Raw genomic sequence first — 15,109 nt, forward strand, 5'->3', positions numbered from 1 at the left:
TTTTTTAAAAAAAGATATTTAGGATCAGTGGACAGTAAATATCCAAGATTAATTCAGTTCAACGAGGAATTATTGAGTATCTCGTATTTGACTCACAAATGAAGTTAATAAAAAATAAATTCTCTATGGTTTCTGATTTCAAGAAATTCATGCTTAACTTCAGAACATGACCTCAAACTTCCACCTAGAGTTACATACAACCTGATGCTCAGAGAATCTGAGCCCTTGGCGTGTGATTTCACTATTTTCCGGATACCTAACTTCTTACCATATGCTTGCCTCCTCCTTGCTCCCCAGTTTCATGCTGGAAGTGGACAACTTCATGGATCAGGATCTTGCATAACGTCAGTCTACACTTGATTGACCACTTCCTTCAGGTTACAGGTCAGGCTGTTCATAGAGCTACCTCAAAAGAGAGTGGATAAGATAAAGTGCATTTTTAATAGAGCTTCCCTTAAAATTGAGCCTCATTAAAGCTAAAGGAAAAACTCAAATATCTTTCCTTCCATGTCCTTTTTGCTGGGTTATGGTCTACATGTAGAACAAGCCAAAAGGTAGTGCTACTGATCATCTCAAGTAAGCTAAATAACTGCCTGTGTAACTGTCCCCCCAGATTTGGAAATAAGACATATGGGAGAACAATACAGATAAGTTTTTTAAAATTGCCCTGATACAGATTAATAATGGAGCCAGTGGGCTCAGAGGCCCTTTGTAGGTCAGAAAATCATCAAGAAAAGGAGATTCTTCCAAACTGTTACTCATTCCAAGGATAATTCTGACTTATTCTTGAATTTCCATTTCATTGTGATGTTTGGCCCCAAGAGATGCCTTCCTTTGGGCATGGTGCCTACATGGTCGCATGCTCCTGGATCCTGACTGGTGGATTTTCAGAGTCTGATGTAGAAATGTCACTAGTAGTAGTAACACTTGCCCAGGATACCCAATGTCATGAAAAATTACTCATGTAACACAAATGATGTGAAGAGAAATAGGCTGGAAATATTCACTTCCTCTCCTCCATCCCTGCTCTCCCAAAACCAAGCCCCTTGGCCACACGCACGTTCTGCTTCGGAGAACCAGACACCCAGCACAGTGGGGACTGTTTTGATCTACTCCTACAAGAGATCAATTTGCAAAATCAACAAGGCTAGTGTAATGATACTGACATGATACTAATGATACTGACATGGTACTGAGAGCTAAGGGACATTAATTTGATGAGAAATAAAACACTCCAGCACAGAAAAATCTCTACAAATCTTTATTGAAAATGTTTCTATCTTAGCAGAATAATCCAGGAAGGAATCTAGATGGACTACTACAACCAAGACATTTATCCCAAGAAGGAAAAAATACCATTTCAATCTTAGCAAATACATAAAGTACTTTGTCTTCACTCATTTTTGCCATTTTAACTCCTTTGCGAGGGTTGCTTCTGCATTTTCTCAAATCCTTGAATAATTAGCTGGAAAATCTTACAGAGTTGCTTTTACTGGAAACCAAGGCTTTTAACCAAACAGGACCAAGATACCCCACCCCAACTTTGCACACTCACCATCAATACCAACAAAAGTATAAATTTATCACCTAAAATGCTGCCTTAAGCTTTTAAATGTAAATATTAAGTCTGAATAAAAGTATTCAAAATATACCAGAGGACTTCAACAAGTTTATGGAAAATGCAATTAAAACATAAGTTTATTTTGGTGCAAAAAATTTTTCAACCCATGCAGTTTTTCATAATATGCATTTTCCATGAACTTTTTGAAGATTCCACTATATGTGGATTTCTGGCTTTTTTGCAACAAAATACATTTATTTTTAATTCCATTTTTATGAATTTTTTGAAGTGCCATCCTATGTACTAGGTTTTAGGCAGTTACTGAGAAATTTGTGTCAAAACAATCCCAAAGTAGAAAAAAAAATCCAATAAGGCAACTTTTTACAGAGTTTTTAGTTGTTCTTCTTATTATTTATTTTCATTTTACTTAGAAGACAAAGAGAGAGAAACAGAGAGAGAGAGAGAAATCATCTATCCATCTATCCACTGTTACACTTCCCAAATGCCTACAACAACCAAGGTTGGGCCAGGACAAAGCCAGGAGCCTAGAAATCAGTCTGGGTCTCCCACATGGCTGGAACCCAAGTACCTGAGCTATTATCTGCTGCCTCCCAGGAAGCTGGATCAGAAGAGAAACCAGGTCTCAAATCAAGCACTCCTATGTGGGATGTGAGCCTCACAAGCAGTGACTGAACTACTGCACCAAATGCCTGCCCCCAAAGTTTTTTAGTTTAAAATCCAAAGGAAATGTGTCCAGAAAACTGTCATTTCCCAGCAAAGTCCCTTACTTCTTCTACATGGGTTCCACCAATGAAAGTGTCTGCCCAACAGCGGCAATGGAGTCATCAGCAAACATGCCATGCTCGGGGCTAAGCACCCTCAGTAACAGCTACACTGGATCCCCCGCAAATTCACTATTTCTCCAGCAAAGAAAAATAACTACAAGTCAACTTGTAGGTACTTGCAAGGACCTCTGACCGAGGGTATAATTGCCCCTAGAAGGGATGGGGCTTGAAGGGAAGAGACCTTGGCTTCACATAATTGTGGCTTGTAGGTGATTTGAGACATACAAGAAGCCCATAGAGCAGCACCGAGCAAGGACTCTGTCTCTGTCAGACTTCAGTGGGTCCTGATCTACACCCAGCATAGCCAAGGGTCTGGACTTGGGACAGAAATGACCAAGCCCATCATTCGTCCTGGTCATCACAGCCCAGCTGACCTTGCATGTGTCCTCAAAGAGAACAGCACTACCTCTCACACCAATATTTTTCTTAAGTTTATTGTCGTCTTAATAACTAAGTAACCCAGAGATAACTCATGCCTTGGCCTTCCTCCTTTCCCCATAAAACCCCAGCTTCCCCCTACACCCACATCTGCAACAAAAGACACACCTGTGCATGTCCCCCTCCCTCTTCTGCCCCCTCTCCTGTCACTGACTCATCCCTACCCACCCTAATTTCCTTAACCCCCCCACCCACCCACCCATTGCTACACTCAGCCCCAGGTCTCAAGACTTTGCTGCCTAGGCTATCAATCTGGCCAAAGCTAAGAATAACAAACAAAGGAGTAACTGTGGGAACCAAGGACTCAAGGACTCTGGCAGCAGGTCTGCTCTTGGCTGCCTCTCTCATGAAGTGACAGCAGGGCTGGACTTCCCACAGGGCACCTCGCTCATGTCAGAACGACAGAGGGTGTAACCAGCCCAGCGATGGGTCAGCAGCGGCCACTGGAAGTGGAAGTGCCTGGACCACAGACTCAGCAACATCTGGCAAAATATACATATATATATACATAGATAAATCTCTGAAATCCCTAGAATTCCCTGCCCAAAAGGAACAGAGTAGAAAAAGAAAGGAGAAAGAAAGAGAGAGGCAGGAGGGAAGATCTACAGTTCTAGTTTTAGACAGCAAGTGTAGTTGTGACATGATTACTCCAAACAGATATGAGTCTGGGGCTCAATCCTTGTAAATCCTGAGTACAGGGAATAGGACTCCCAGGCGGGAGCCAGCCCTAGAAGCCTTCCACAGAGAGTGTGTGGTTGAGCGCATAGCTGTCGTTATCCTCTTCTTCCAAAAGAAGCTTGTCGATGGCCAGGGAATTCATGGCTCTCCTAGGGTCTTCCATGTCCGGAAGGACTGGCTCTGGGATGGAGATGGGGAGCTGGACGAACTGGGGACCAGGCAAGGCTGGGGCTGGAGGCTGGTACTGTAGGGTAGAGGTGGGCAGCGTGGATAGGGGCTGAGGCCACGGGAAATAGGTGAGGGGCGCCTGGTGCTCTGGGGCCTCCAGCTGGGGGCCTCCCGTGGGCGTGGCAGCACTTCTGGTCTGTAATGGGAAACGTAGGACCAAAGGTTAGTAGCCCTGAAATATCAACCAGCCCTTCCTCACCGTCAGGGGGCATCTTCATTTCTCCCCAACCAACTCTGCCTTTCCCTGGCTTCTCACTGCAGGAGCTCCACCCACTCCTACTCAAACACTCAGAGACAAATAGCAATGAAGACCTGTGGTTAAGCAAATTAGAGAGGATTCACTATAAAATGCATCTTGATTTTAGAGGTCTTCCAATGGAAAAACACACGCATCTTAAAATCTATGAAAATGCAACCCGTTAAACAATCAGCCTATGGTAGCCTAGGAGCTGTATCTAGAAGGTGGTTGCTCTCCTGCCCAGCCACAAAGACGATTCTGGCTTCACACAACTGTGTTGGCATCTGGAGTCCCTGTGGACCAACACAGTTCTGTCACTTCCCACCCGCTTTTGGCGGTGACCAGCACAGGAAGATCCAGCCACAGGCCAGGCAAGGGAAGAACTGCTTTATCAGCAAACTTGGCCTTCCTACTTCCACCACCTGGTGCCTTCCACAGCTACATCCTCCTCTGTCTCGGACCTGCTCCCTACCTGCCTGGCTTCTTACTGTTCTTTCACAAGTGAGGGAAGCAGATGGAAGAGAAATTTCCCTGAATGCGGGGATGGGAGAGAGGAAAAGCCTCCCCCACCACCCCTCCTCTCTGGTTGCCACAAAAATGTCTTGAGAGTAAACTCTCAAGAGTCATTTAGGGCATCCTGTTTGCCAACCTGCTGGGGATCTCCTTACAATACAGATCTGGCCCGGAAAGTCTGGGGTGGGGCCGGGGATTCTGCATATCTGCTCTGAGCTCAGGGATGCCCTGTGGCTGGTCCAAGAACCACAATGTGAGTAGTGAGGAGCTAGCGTGTTTTTTCCATAGAATGATGGAAGAGGAAAGGGCCCCAGAGACCATCCAGCCTTGTAACACCCAGGAGATGCATGCATTGCACTGCCCCACAACCACCTCCTCTCCTCTGATGGAAGCCAGCGGCGCCCAGCCCCCCAGCGTCCTGAAACCAGATGAATATCTGGGGAATCCCTATTATGGCCAGTGTTTTAAAAATCCGAATGAAAATCCTACAGATTGGAATCATAAACCTGTACAGATCAACTGCAGCAGGTTTCTTTGCTCAGGGATAGAATTACATCAACCCGGCACCTTCACCGGTCTTATCTCTGCTGATCGAGCACTGGCTTTGATGAACTAACTTACAAAATGGCAAAACAAATAAATTACTTCTTAATGAATACAGTTTGTTTGATACACAGAACCTTTCAAAGCAGAAGGTGGGGATGATGAAAGGCAATCAATAATAAAAAGAATCTTTGGTAATGAAATGGCTGGGAACCCTTATGTTCTCCACCCCACATCCCCTGGCATGGAAATGAGTGGCCTGGGGGAAGTGTTGGATTCATTCCTTCCTAACCACCATCAGCCGGGCCTCACAGTTGGCTTTCTGGGTAGCCAGGTGGGCACGGGGAAGGAGGGCTCCTGGGGGCCGTGCCTGGAAGGTGCTTGGCACAGGCAGGTGCATTGGGGTGATGCTGGACCCTGGAGGGAAACAGAGGGGCCGTGGGGGAACCACAGCAAGCTCCGCCATGGAGGGCGGGCTCTGTGAGTACACACAAGGCCCCTGCTCCACTTTCCACGTTTCCCTGGAACTGGAGACGACCCTAACCACAGGCCTTTTCTCCCCTGAACTCCTGAAGGGTTCTCATTCCTTTGGTCAAACAGGTACCACTTACATAAAGCTGTTTCATTTCCCCTATCCTTGGGGGAAGGTTCTTCCTTTCCTGTCTGGCATTGCAAGGCAGCCCTAGGTTAACAGGGTTGTTAAGCAGACTTTGATACCATGCTAATAACTAACATTTATTGAGTGCTTTCTGTATGCCAGGAGCCATACTAAGATCTGCAGGCAGTAGCTCGTTTGATCCTAACAATGACCCACTTGTTAGTATTCGCGCTTTACAGATAAGGACGCTGAGGCTCAGAGAGGTTAAGTCACTAAGCTCAGGGTCACACAGCTAGTAAGTAAATGTTCTATACATTGAACCCAAGCAGGTGGCTGACTAAGAACTGGATTGGGACTGTGGGGCCTTTGAGGTAAGGGATAAGGATTTGAACACATGCACTCTGACACAGAACTCAAAAACAGTATCCTACAGGTGGGTTTGACTCCGTCAGAGCTACAGTTTTATGAAAAGTTGTATCACCTGTCATTTGATCTAGAAATTTTTTGGAATCCCCACTGTTAAGTGAACAATCACCCTGTAGGTTATCTGAGTATAAATGAAAGGTTTCAGGGGCCTGAGACCCCACACAGACCTCACTCAGCATCCCATTCATTAACAACTTTAGCTTGTAACCAGGTCTCCCTGCTCACTGGGCAGCTGGGGGGACTGAGGACAGAGAAGCAGCAAAAACCCTCCCCAGCTCAGGGGAGCATCAGACGCAATGAGAGAGGCTGTACGACGTCTTTGTGGAAGACGCTTTAGGTCAGAAGGAAGAAGAGCAGGCTACCTTGGAGAGACAGGATGGGCTCAAACGACCCGGTTATCCTGGAAATCAATAGTAGGGAAGAGCAGCGGTCAGAAAGTCAGGCTCGGCTCTGAGATAGCATCCTCAGCCTGGGCGAGCGCAGCTCTGCTCTGCGTGACGTACCGTGACGTTAGTGATGAGTGGCGGAGAGGCGTAGGTCAGCACCGACGAGGGCCCCACAACCGTGTAACTGGGGCACACGGGCTGCACATACATGTCAGTCGAGTAAGGGCAGCTGACAGCTTCATGCGACACGTACTCCGTGTAGGGCGTCCAGGGTGCCAGGGGCTGGAGGGTGGCCGGGGCAGGTTGGGAGAGCCAGCCGGCACACAGGGCCCCCTCCTCCGTCACTGTGGAAGCAGACACCTCCATGTCAAGGCAGGAAGGACCTGTGGGAGGCAGGAAATCAGAGAACTGCAGGTGCCACTGAGCCCAGCAGCCTTGAGGGAGCCAGGGCTTGGGGGAGCTCTTACCCACTGTGGTGTAGGTCGCCAGGGGCTGATGGGGCAGCACCACCTAGAGGGGAGAAGAGAAGACCAGGATGGGTGTTGGGCCATCTCCAATGGGCCCTAGGCAGGGGCTTGCCTAGAGGACCCCGAGGTAGGAGAGAACAGGGTAAGAATCTCCCTTGCTAGAGCAAAACACCCCACCCACATCCCAACCCTACATCAGCACCTACACTTGTGAGGGACTGGTGTCTGCATTTAGCAAGAAGGCTGTGCTCTCAGGGAACTGGCGTCTTCCTCCTCCCAGGGGAGGCCCCAGCTCACACCAGGGTGTGAGAGCCATTTGCTCACTGGCCTGGGCCTGGCCGAGCCAGCCGACGCCCCCATCCCTCATCCTACTTCAGGGAACCACCGACGCTCTCCCCTAGGTCTGTCTCTCTCCAGGAGCAGTCTCCGTGCAACTTGCTGTCTTCATGCTCCCAGTGAGCGAGGGGGGACAGCCCTGCCTGACCCCTCCGGCCCCCACCCCACCCCCCACCGCCCTGGCCACAGCAGCCCCCTCACCGCAGTAGGCGTGACAGCTGCCCCGCTGCTGGCGTGACCGCGCTTCCTCCTCAGCAGTTCTTTCACAGGCTCCTTCACGCGGACTCCCTGGTAGGGCCGAGGCGGGGCCGGCGCCTGCTCTGGAGCTGCGGCTGTGGAGAGCGACATCCCTGGAGCCCATGACGCTTCTCAGACAAAGCTCCCACGCCGAAGTGTCCATGTCCACCACGAGATCTGCCTGCCCGCCTCAGTTGTGTGCGATCACAGAGAAGCACACGAGACCTCCTAGAATCTCACTCCTGGCACTGTTGCTCCTCCTGCCCCCAAACCTTCTATGGCTCCCCTGGTCCCAAACAACTAAGACCCAGCTCCTTAGGCTGGAATCGAAAGATGTGCACAACAGGATCCATTTTTTTCCAACCACTTTGCAGCCTAACTGCTACGTGAACCCTGACTCCGGCCAGCAGGTTGGCGTACACTTCACATGTTCTCTGCATGTCTCACCCCTTCATTGAGTTTTCCGTGGCTGGAATTACCCCCCGATTCTTCCTGATCCCAGGCGAGCACCACCCTCCTGATGGAACACTGCCTCCATACTCCCTAGCACACTTCCAGCTCTGTTCAGGGTGCGTCACAGCTGTGAGGTGAGGGACTCGGAGACTCAGCTCCTGCCCTTGCCGCTGCCCAGCTGTGCGATCCTGGGCCAGTTACCAGACCCCTCTGGGCCTGCTGGTATGCAATTTCTTCAGCAAAATAGCGCTGTGAGGAGCCACCTGACATAGCAAACAGGAAGTGCAGGACACTCTTTGTATAAAATCAGCAGTCGATAAACTTTCAGTCCGCTGTGTACTAATGAGTTTTGCTTGCTGATGCCCATTTCTTTTGCCCCCACCTAGATCTGAAACTTAGTAAGATGGGATATCACACCTTATGTCTCTGCATCCTCTTGAGTGGCATGTGCACATGAAGCTCAGTCGTATTTGGTGCTTAATCGATTGGGTGATTTTTTCAAATACATCCCCATTCATCTTCCCTCCCTCTCTCCAAGACCTTCAGACTAAGTGGGGCTGAAATGAGTGGCTCTCAGGTTCTCTGTGACTCCCAGGACATGGGACCAATACCAGGTGGTGATCCGTGGGTCCTGGGGCCAGTGGGTGTCCACCTTGCTGTGAAAGACAGTTTCCTTCTCACCTTGTCCTCAAAGCCAGAAAGCAAAACACCGCCTCTCATACAAGCCAGAGCAGAGGGCCCATTCTGGCCATGGTGAGTCTGCCCACCCTGACGGACTGGGGTCCAGGGGCCCCAGCCCTTAGAGGGCAGGCCTGGATCAGCCAAGAGTGACGAGAAGCACTGGCCCTTAGGACTCACATGGAGAACCCATTATCTTCCACCGATAAGGGCCCCAAGGACCTGGACTCTGAATCAAAGGCCCGGAAGCCTGGGTATCTGTGAAACCCGGATCTGCAGCGGTGCCTTGGCTGAACTTTGCTCAGTAAATACCCAGCTGATAAGTCCCGTGCCTGACTCGGCACCAGACTTCCCCTAGGGGCCACGCACCAGCAGGGCCTGGTCTTGATGCCCAGCAGGCAGACAGGAGCTAGGGACAGGCAGCAGGACAGGAGTGAGATCATTTTGGGGTCATGAATGCCAGCCCCACAGGCTGGACTTCAGACTCCTCACTGGGGTTCCTCACCAAGCCACATAGCAGAATCAACTAGGGGGGTGAGGCAAGACAGATGACCAAGCTCTGTCCCCCAGGAGTCTGATCCTGGCGGTCTTGTGTGGGCATCAAAGTACATTATATTAAGATCTCGCTGCTTGATTGGAGGATCTGCTGAGATTAGAGCCACTCATCATTCATCACTGATTTAACTCAACAATCCGTCTACAATATCCTGCTAAGAGTTTAACTGTCTTCATTGTCACTTCTTTGGTCCTATCAGGGATCTCTACTGGTGTTCAGTCTTTGCCATATCCCTAGTGTGAGGAACATAGCACTGAGCCAGAAAAATGCAAGGGGAGCCAGCCTGCCAGCTGTGCCCCCAGACCACCTGTGTACCTTCATCTTTGTTCTAAGCAGCAGTGACAATACATCAGGGCTCTTACTTACTGGTAGGAAGTGCTCACATGCATCTAATGTCTCTGGTCTTAATTTTTTCATCTGTAAGATAATACCTGCTCTCACACACAACTGTTGTGAAGATTCACTGAAATAATAAATGGTGCGCTCCCAAGGCCAAACCTACCACATGGTTTGTCAGGACATCAGGAGGCTCTCTCTCCTACTGAACCTGCCTTACAGTAGCAAGCACCATATTTCTGTACATTACCTTCCATTGAAACTCACAACTCATGGTCCATTGACAGCTTTCTCCTCTACAAAATGAGGATCGGAAGGGCAAGTGTGTCGTAATGTGATCTGCGAGTTACACGCAAACCACAGAGTAAGCATTTAGTCTGTGAAAGTTAATATCATCATTAGCTTTAGCAGCTCTCTCCAACATCTCAAAACACACAGAAGGTACCCCAAATGCTTCAGCTATTTTTCAAAGGCATGCCTTTTTTTTTTTTTTTAACCATAACCTGCCTTCAGGGAGCTTCACTCCTGTATAAGTTCCATTTGCCACTTCCCCTTGTGCTGGGTGGTGCTCTGTGTTGATCACAGAGCCCTGGTGTGGCCATGACAGAGAGCAGAGGCACCTGCCCCTCTCACACCCTCGGCTCACTCTGTCTCCCAGTCACCCACAGCTACGTCAGCTTTGTTCACAGCCATATTGCTCAATCAGTGCTTGTCACCAGTTAGGTTCCCAGCTATTTCTTACGCACAAAGTGCAGTCTACCATATTGTGCACTTGGAAGAAAAAAAGTGGGTTTTGGGGTTGTTTGGGGTCTGAATACTGTGGTACTCTCTTAATCCAGCTGGGGGACCAGAAAGGCTCAGTCCTGCATGCACACATTTCACACCAGATCAAAGGCTGGTGTGTGGTTCATCCTCCCCCTAGCACCCCTGATTTGCATGTGCATTTGTAAGGAAGGGCCCAGAGGCCTCCCTGGCCCACTCTCTCCCAGGAGGTGGACAAGGCATTCACTTACCTAGAAAAGAACTAGCCAGGCACTTCCAGGATCTGCTCAAGTGGGGGCTTCCTGCCTCCTATTGTTTTAAATCAATGAACAAAGAGGGCTTGGGGGAGGTGCCATGCGCAGAGGGCATCACCTCTAGTGTCTAGGCTTCCTTGGAACTCACAGTGTCAACAGGTGTGTCCTGGCATGAAAGACCGTATGCAGAGCAATCTCTAAGTTCCCGCCTCCTCTTACTGCCATCACAAAACTCCCAAGGGGCTCCTGACTGCCCATCCATGTGTCTACAACCAGCTGTCAGGCATCCTGTAACTGACTCCAAGGAACAGGCCAGAGTGAGGGTGTTTCCCAATGTGTCTTTGCCAAGTGTCTGTGAAATATCAGAAAACAGAGCCTCGGGACAATTCCCAAAGGAGCCCAACAGCCAAATGTATTTGCAAGCTGAAAACAGTAAACGTTTCTAAGCCCACAGCAAGCTCTGTACTCCTCTCTGCCACAAGCACGAGAACTGAGCTTGCAAGCACAAATCTGAGAGAAAACAAGATTGTTTGAAATCACGAGTGCCTCACCTTGGGCTTCTGGATCCCTGAAGTGAACAAACGTTAGCACAAGTAGATTAAAGTGTATTAAAAAAAATTCTGAAATAGGTACAGGCATTAGACACAGCAAGCAGTTAAGAAACCACTTGGGATGCACACAATCCCGATTCCAGCTTCCTGTTAGTGCACACCTTAGGAGGCAGCAGGTGATGGCGGGTCCCTGCCACCCATGTGGGATACTAGGATAGAATTTGCAGCACCTGGATTTGGCATGGCCCAACCCCAGTTATTGCAGGCATTCGCAGGGTGAACCAGCAGTCAAGAGACTCTCTCTCTTCCTCTCCCTCTGTCTCTCTCTCCTCCCCCTCCCTCTCTTTCTCTCTGCTTTTCAAGTAAGCTAATCCTAAAAAACTAAAATTGCCAAAATAATTTCCCAAAGAAATATTATAGAAAAGACTATCCAAAGAAGATAAAACAAGAGTTAAAAATAATAACACATCAGCAGAGAAGACGAAAGCCCGGGACCGGCACTGTGGCGCAGCAGGTTAGTCCTCTGCCTGCGGCGCCGACATCCCATATGGGTGCTGGTTCTAGTCCCAGCTGCTCCACTTCCGATCCAGCTCTCTGCTATGGCCTGGGAAAGCAGTGGAACATGGCCCAAGTCCTTGGGCCCCTGCACCCATGTGGGAGACTTAGAAGAAGCTCCTGGCTCACGGCTTTGGATCGGCTCAGCTCCGGCCATTGTGTCCATCTGGGGAGTGAACCAGCAGATGGAAGACCTCTCTCTCTCTCTCTCTGCCTCTGCCTCTGCCTCTCTGTAATTCCACCTTTTGAATAAGTAAATAAATCTTAAAAAAAAAAAAAAGATGAAAGCCCAATTTCCCAAGGCAGAGTTGACCAGAGATTTTAATAACGCCCAGACGACATTGCAGCTGCAGCTAGCACGCCAGCAATGCGAGCAACTTTCTCACCATGTGTCCTGTGGTCTGAGGGCCTTTTACGCCTCCCGCAGGCACCCAAATGTCCATCCCTGGGGAAAACCTTTCCACCTAAACATGAGCTCCTCGTCCCTCACTGGAAATCTTTTTCAGGCTAAGGAATCCAACACAGTGCCTTTTCAGACCCCCTGGAAGTCAGCCACCAATAGGGTTTGAAGGGAAAAGCAAAAAACTACTCATACACGGAAAAAAAGAGAAGAAAAGAAAAAAACCATGAATTTGTCCCCTATCAGGGCTGACCTTTTCCAAAATGAGCAATGAGCAAAAACTTTAAGGTATGAGAAGTCAGCAGAGGACATTTCAGTTCCCCCTGCCGCACAGCCGGACATGCTCCACATCACAAAAATAAAGAGCGCTACAGCCACTGTTCCGCCGCAGAGCGCCGAGCACGACACCCGCGAGCCGCCGGGCCACCCCAGACCGCACCCCGGCGGCTAGTGGGCATTTGTGCTCGCTTTGCATCGAGCTGAGGGAACACAGGATTCTACCGATTTAAATACACAAGGTACTCCAGGTCTTTGATGAAGGTATAATAAAATATCACTGAGGAAGTATGCAAAATGGTCAGCACTTGTTTACTTAACGACCCCAGGCAAACCGCAGTCACACCACAGCGGCAGCAGCTACTCAGCTAAGCAGAAAGGTCCCTCCCGATAGCTCTGAGTGGCACTGGGCACAGGTAACCTCTCTCTGCAGGTGGCTTTAGAAGTGCCATGTCAGACAGCCATGTGCTCCCTGGAACAGCCTCCCAGGCACCCTCAAGAGAAGGCACTCTCCCAGCTCTTATCCCTTAACCATTTCCTACGGGGCCAGGCTGCTTTTCCAGGTTGGAAAGCAGTCAAGAGAGCTGTTGGAAGTGCCAGGAGGGACCCAGGACAAGGAAGCATTTTCACAACCCTCCAACCCATCTTGACAATCTCACCCACGGAGAGCTGTTTCCATTCACAACTGACTGGTTGAACTTCAGAGTGGCAGCCACAAGGCCATTTTTGAAAGAATCTTCCTAGCCTACTAGCATAAAAGGACATCATGTGACACACCATCAGTTGGGACCAGCTTTTTTTTTTTTTTTTTTGGACAGGCAGAGTTAGAAAGAGAGAGACAGAGAGAAAGGTCTTCCTTCCGTTGGCTCACCCCCCCCAAATGGCCGCTATAGCGCTACGCCGATCCAAAGCCAGGAGCCAGGTGCTTCCTCCTGGTCTCCCATGCGGGTGCAGGGCACAAGCACCTGGGCCACCCTCCACTGCCTTCCTGGGTCACAGCAGAGAGCTGGACTGGAAGAAGAGCAACCAGGACAGAATCCGGTGCCCCAACTGGGACTAGAACTTGGGGTGCCAGCGCCACAGGCAGAGGATTAGCCTAGTGAGCCGTGGCGCGGCCATAACCAGCTATTTCTTAACAGCTCCAGGAAACCTCTACAAATATTATTATCGTTTGCTGCCGAATCTTCATTATCATTAAAAGAAAAAAAAAGACTCTATTAAGAAACACAAATAATTTTCTCTTTACTTATCACAAAACCAAATACAAATAATTGGACAATAGGAATCCAAGCCAAGGGCTAACAAACTTGTGCTAGCTTCTAACTGAAAACAAAGCCAAAAAAGTTGCTGACACTTTTCACTTTAAAGAATCGTGTTCGTGTTCCTGGCCTAAGATGGCCAAGGACTTTGGGGAAGCATTAGCTCAGGTCAACTAAAAGATCATTGACATCCTTAAATGAAACATCAGTGTGGGAGCTCTTTTCATGGTGAAGGTCTGAGTCAAAGTCTTCATATTTGTGTTTTCCATTCATGGACAATGGCTGATGTTTTTCCAACAGGAAAAAAGAACTTGGGTTTTGTCCAAAGTTTGGATTTGACACGCTACAGAGAGACTTTCCCACCCAATTTACACTAGACTGTAGTTTACTTTGCTTTTTAAGGTAAGCCAACAAAAGATCCCATATGCATGTAAATGTGAGCTTTCCGTTCACCAGTGTTTGAACTGAGGGGATCCCAGCAAATATAAACATGTCACTCACAGATTGTAGCAATCTGGATAACACCCAGTGCACAGGAGAAGATAGACAAGGGGGAAAGGTGGCCGTAAGAGAGGGAAAGTGAAATACGAGCTGCAGGGGCAGTCGGGAAGGAGTGAGTCACGTCACGGGATCTTGTCAGAAGAGTACAATCTCTGTTTCCAGGGTCTCAATGGTGGTGGCTGGTCCCACGTTCTCGGGTCTGATCGGACAAGGGAAGGGATTTGCGGATGGCACTTCCCCTCCTGTGTCCCCATGCTAAGAGACATGTTCCTTCCCCTCAGCCTGCAGAGCTCAATCATCAACCAGAGGCACGTCCACTGGGAAATGCTCAAGGAAGATCACGGTTGTTTAGAATTTCCCCAGACGTAAGCAGACCAAGAGGACCTACAAAAAATAGTCCTGATAAAGAGAAGCGGGGGAATTCTTTTGTTGTTAGGTTTGTTTGGCTTTTTTTTTTTTTAGATTTTTATTTTTATTTATTTGAAAGGCAGAGTTACAGGGCGGGTGGGGAGAAGAGGGAAGAAAAGGAGAGGGAGAGGGAGAGATCTTCCATCTTCTGGTTCACTCCCCAAATCGCCCCAAGAGCCAGGGATGGGCCAGACTAGAGCCAGGAGCTTCTTCCGGGTCTCCGATGCAGGTACAGGGACCCAAGGACTTGGGCCAACTTCTACTGCTAACACAGGCCATAGCAGAGAGCTGGATTGGAAGTGGAGCAGCTGGGACATAAACAGGTGCCCCTATGGGATGCCGGTGTCCCCGTTGGCAGCTTCACCTGCTATGTCACAATACGGGCCCCAGGGGAATTCTAAAAGGACATTTGGGATAACTGCCATGGCTTGTTCACTCTCTAACCACAGAGCCCTAGACCAAAGCAGTCTAGGGGTCAAGTGAGCCCTGTTGAAGGGAAGGCATGGCCAGCAGAGCATGGATGCCCAGCGTGGTCACCCAGGGACTCCTCTCTAATTCTGAGCCCATGTACCCACAGCCCATCTGCCTCACCCAGCCCCCGCCTTAGGTGTTCCCACCCTGAGGCC

General features: G+C 49.2%; 1 protein-coding gene across 2 annotated transcripts in view; it reads right to left on the minus strand.

Annotated features, from left to right (window-relative positions):
- Positions 1 to 1,242: 1,242 nt before the first annotated feature.
- Positions 1,243 to 15,109, minus strand: part of POU2AF1 (POU class 2 homeobox associating factor 1) — a 65,533-nt gene continuing 51,666 nt past the window's right edge. For both annotated transcript variants that reach the window (XM_089312507.1, XM_002708398.6), the window contains exons 2-5: positions 7,459 to 7,589; positions 6,922 to 6,964; positions 6,572 to 6,837; positions 1,243 to 3,886 (exon numbers count right to left, since the gene is read on the minus strand). In XM_089312507.1, the coding sequence (XP_089168633.1) occupies positions 3,572 to 3,886; positions 6,572 to 6,820 (564 nt within the window). In that variant the 5' untranslated portion in view covers positions 6,821 to 6,837; positions 6,922 to 6,964; positions 7,459 to 7,589 and the 3' untranslated portion in view covers positions 1,243 to 3,571. The remainder of the gene's footprint in view (positions 3,887 to 6,571; positions 6,838 to 6,921; positions 6,965 to 7,458; positions 7,590 to 15,109) is intronic.

The sequence above is a fragment of the Oryctolagus cuniculus genome, chromosome 1, assembly GCF_051225735.1.
Source record: "Oryctolagus cuniculus isolate XC-2025 breed Fujian yellow rabbit chromosome 1, ASM5122573v1, whole genome shotgun sequence".
Lineage (NCBI taxonomy): Eukaryota > Metazoa > Chordata > Mammalia > Lagomorpha > Leporidae > Oryctolagus > Oryctolagus cuniculus.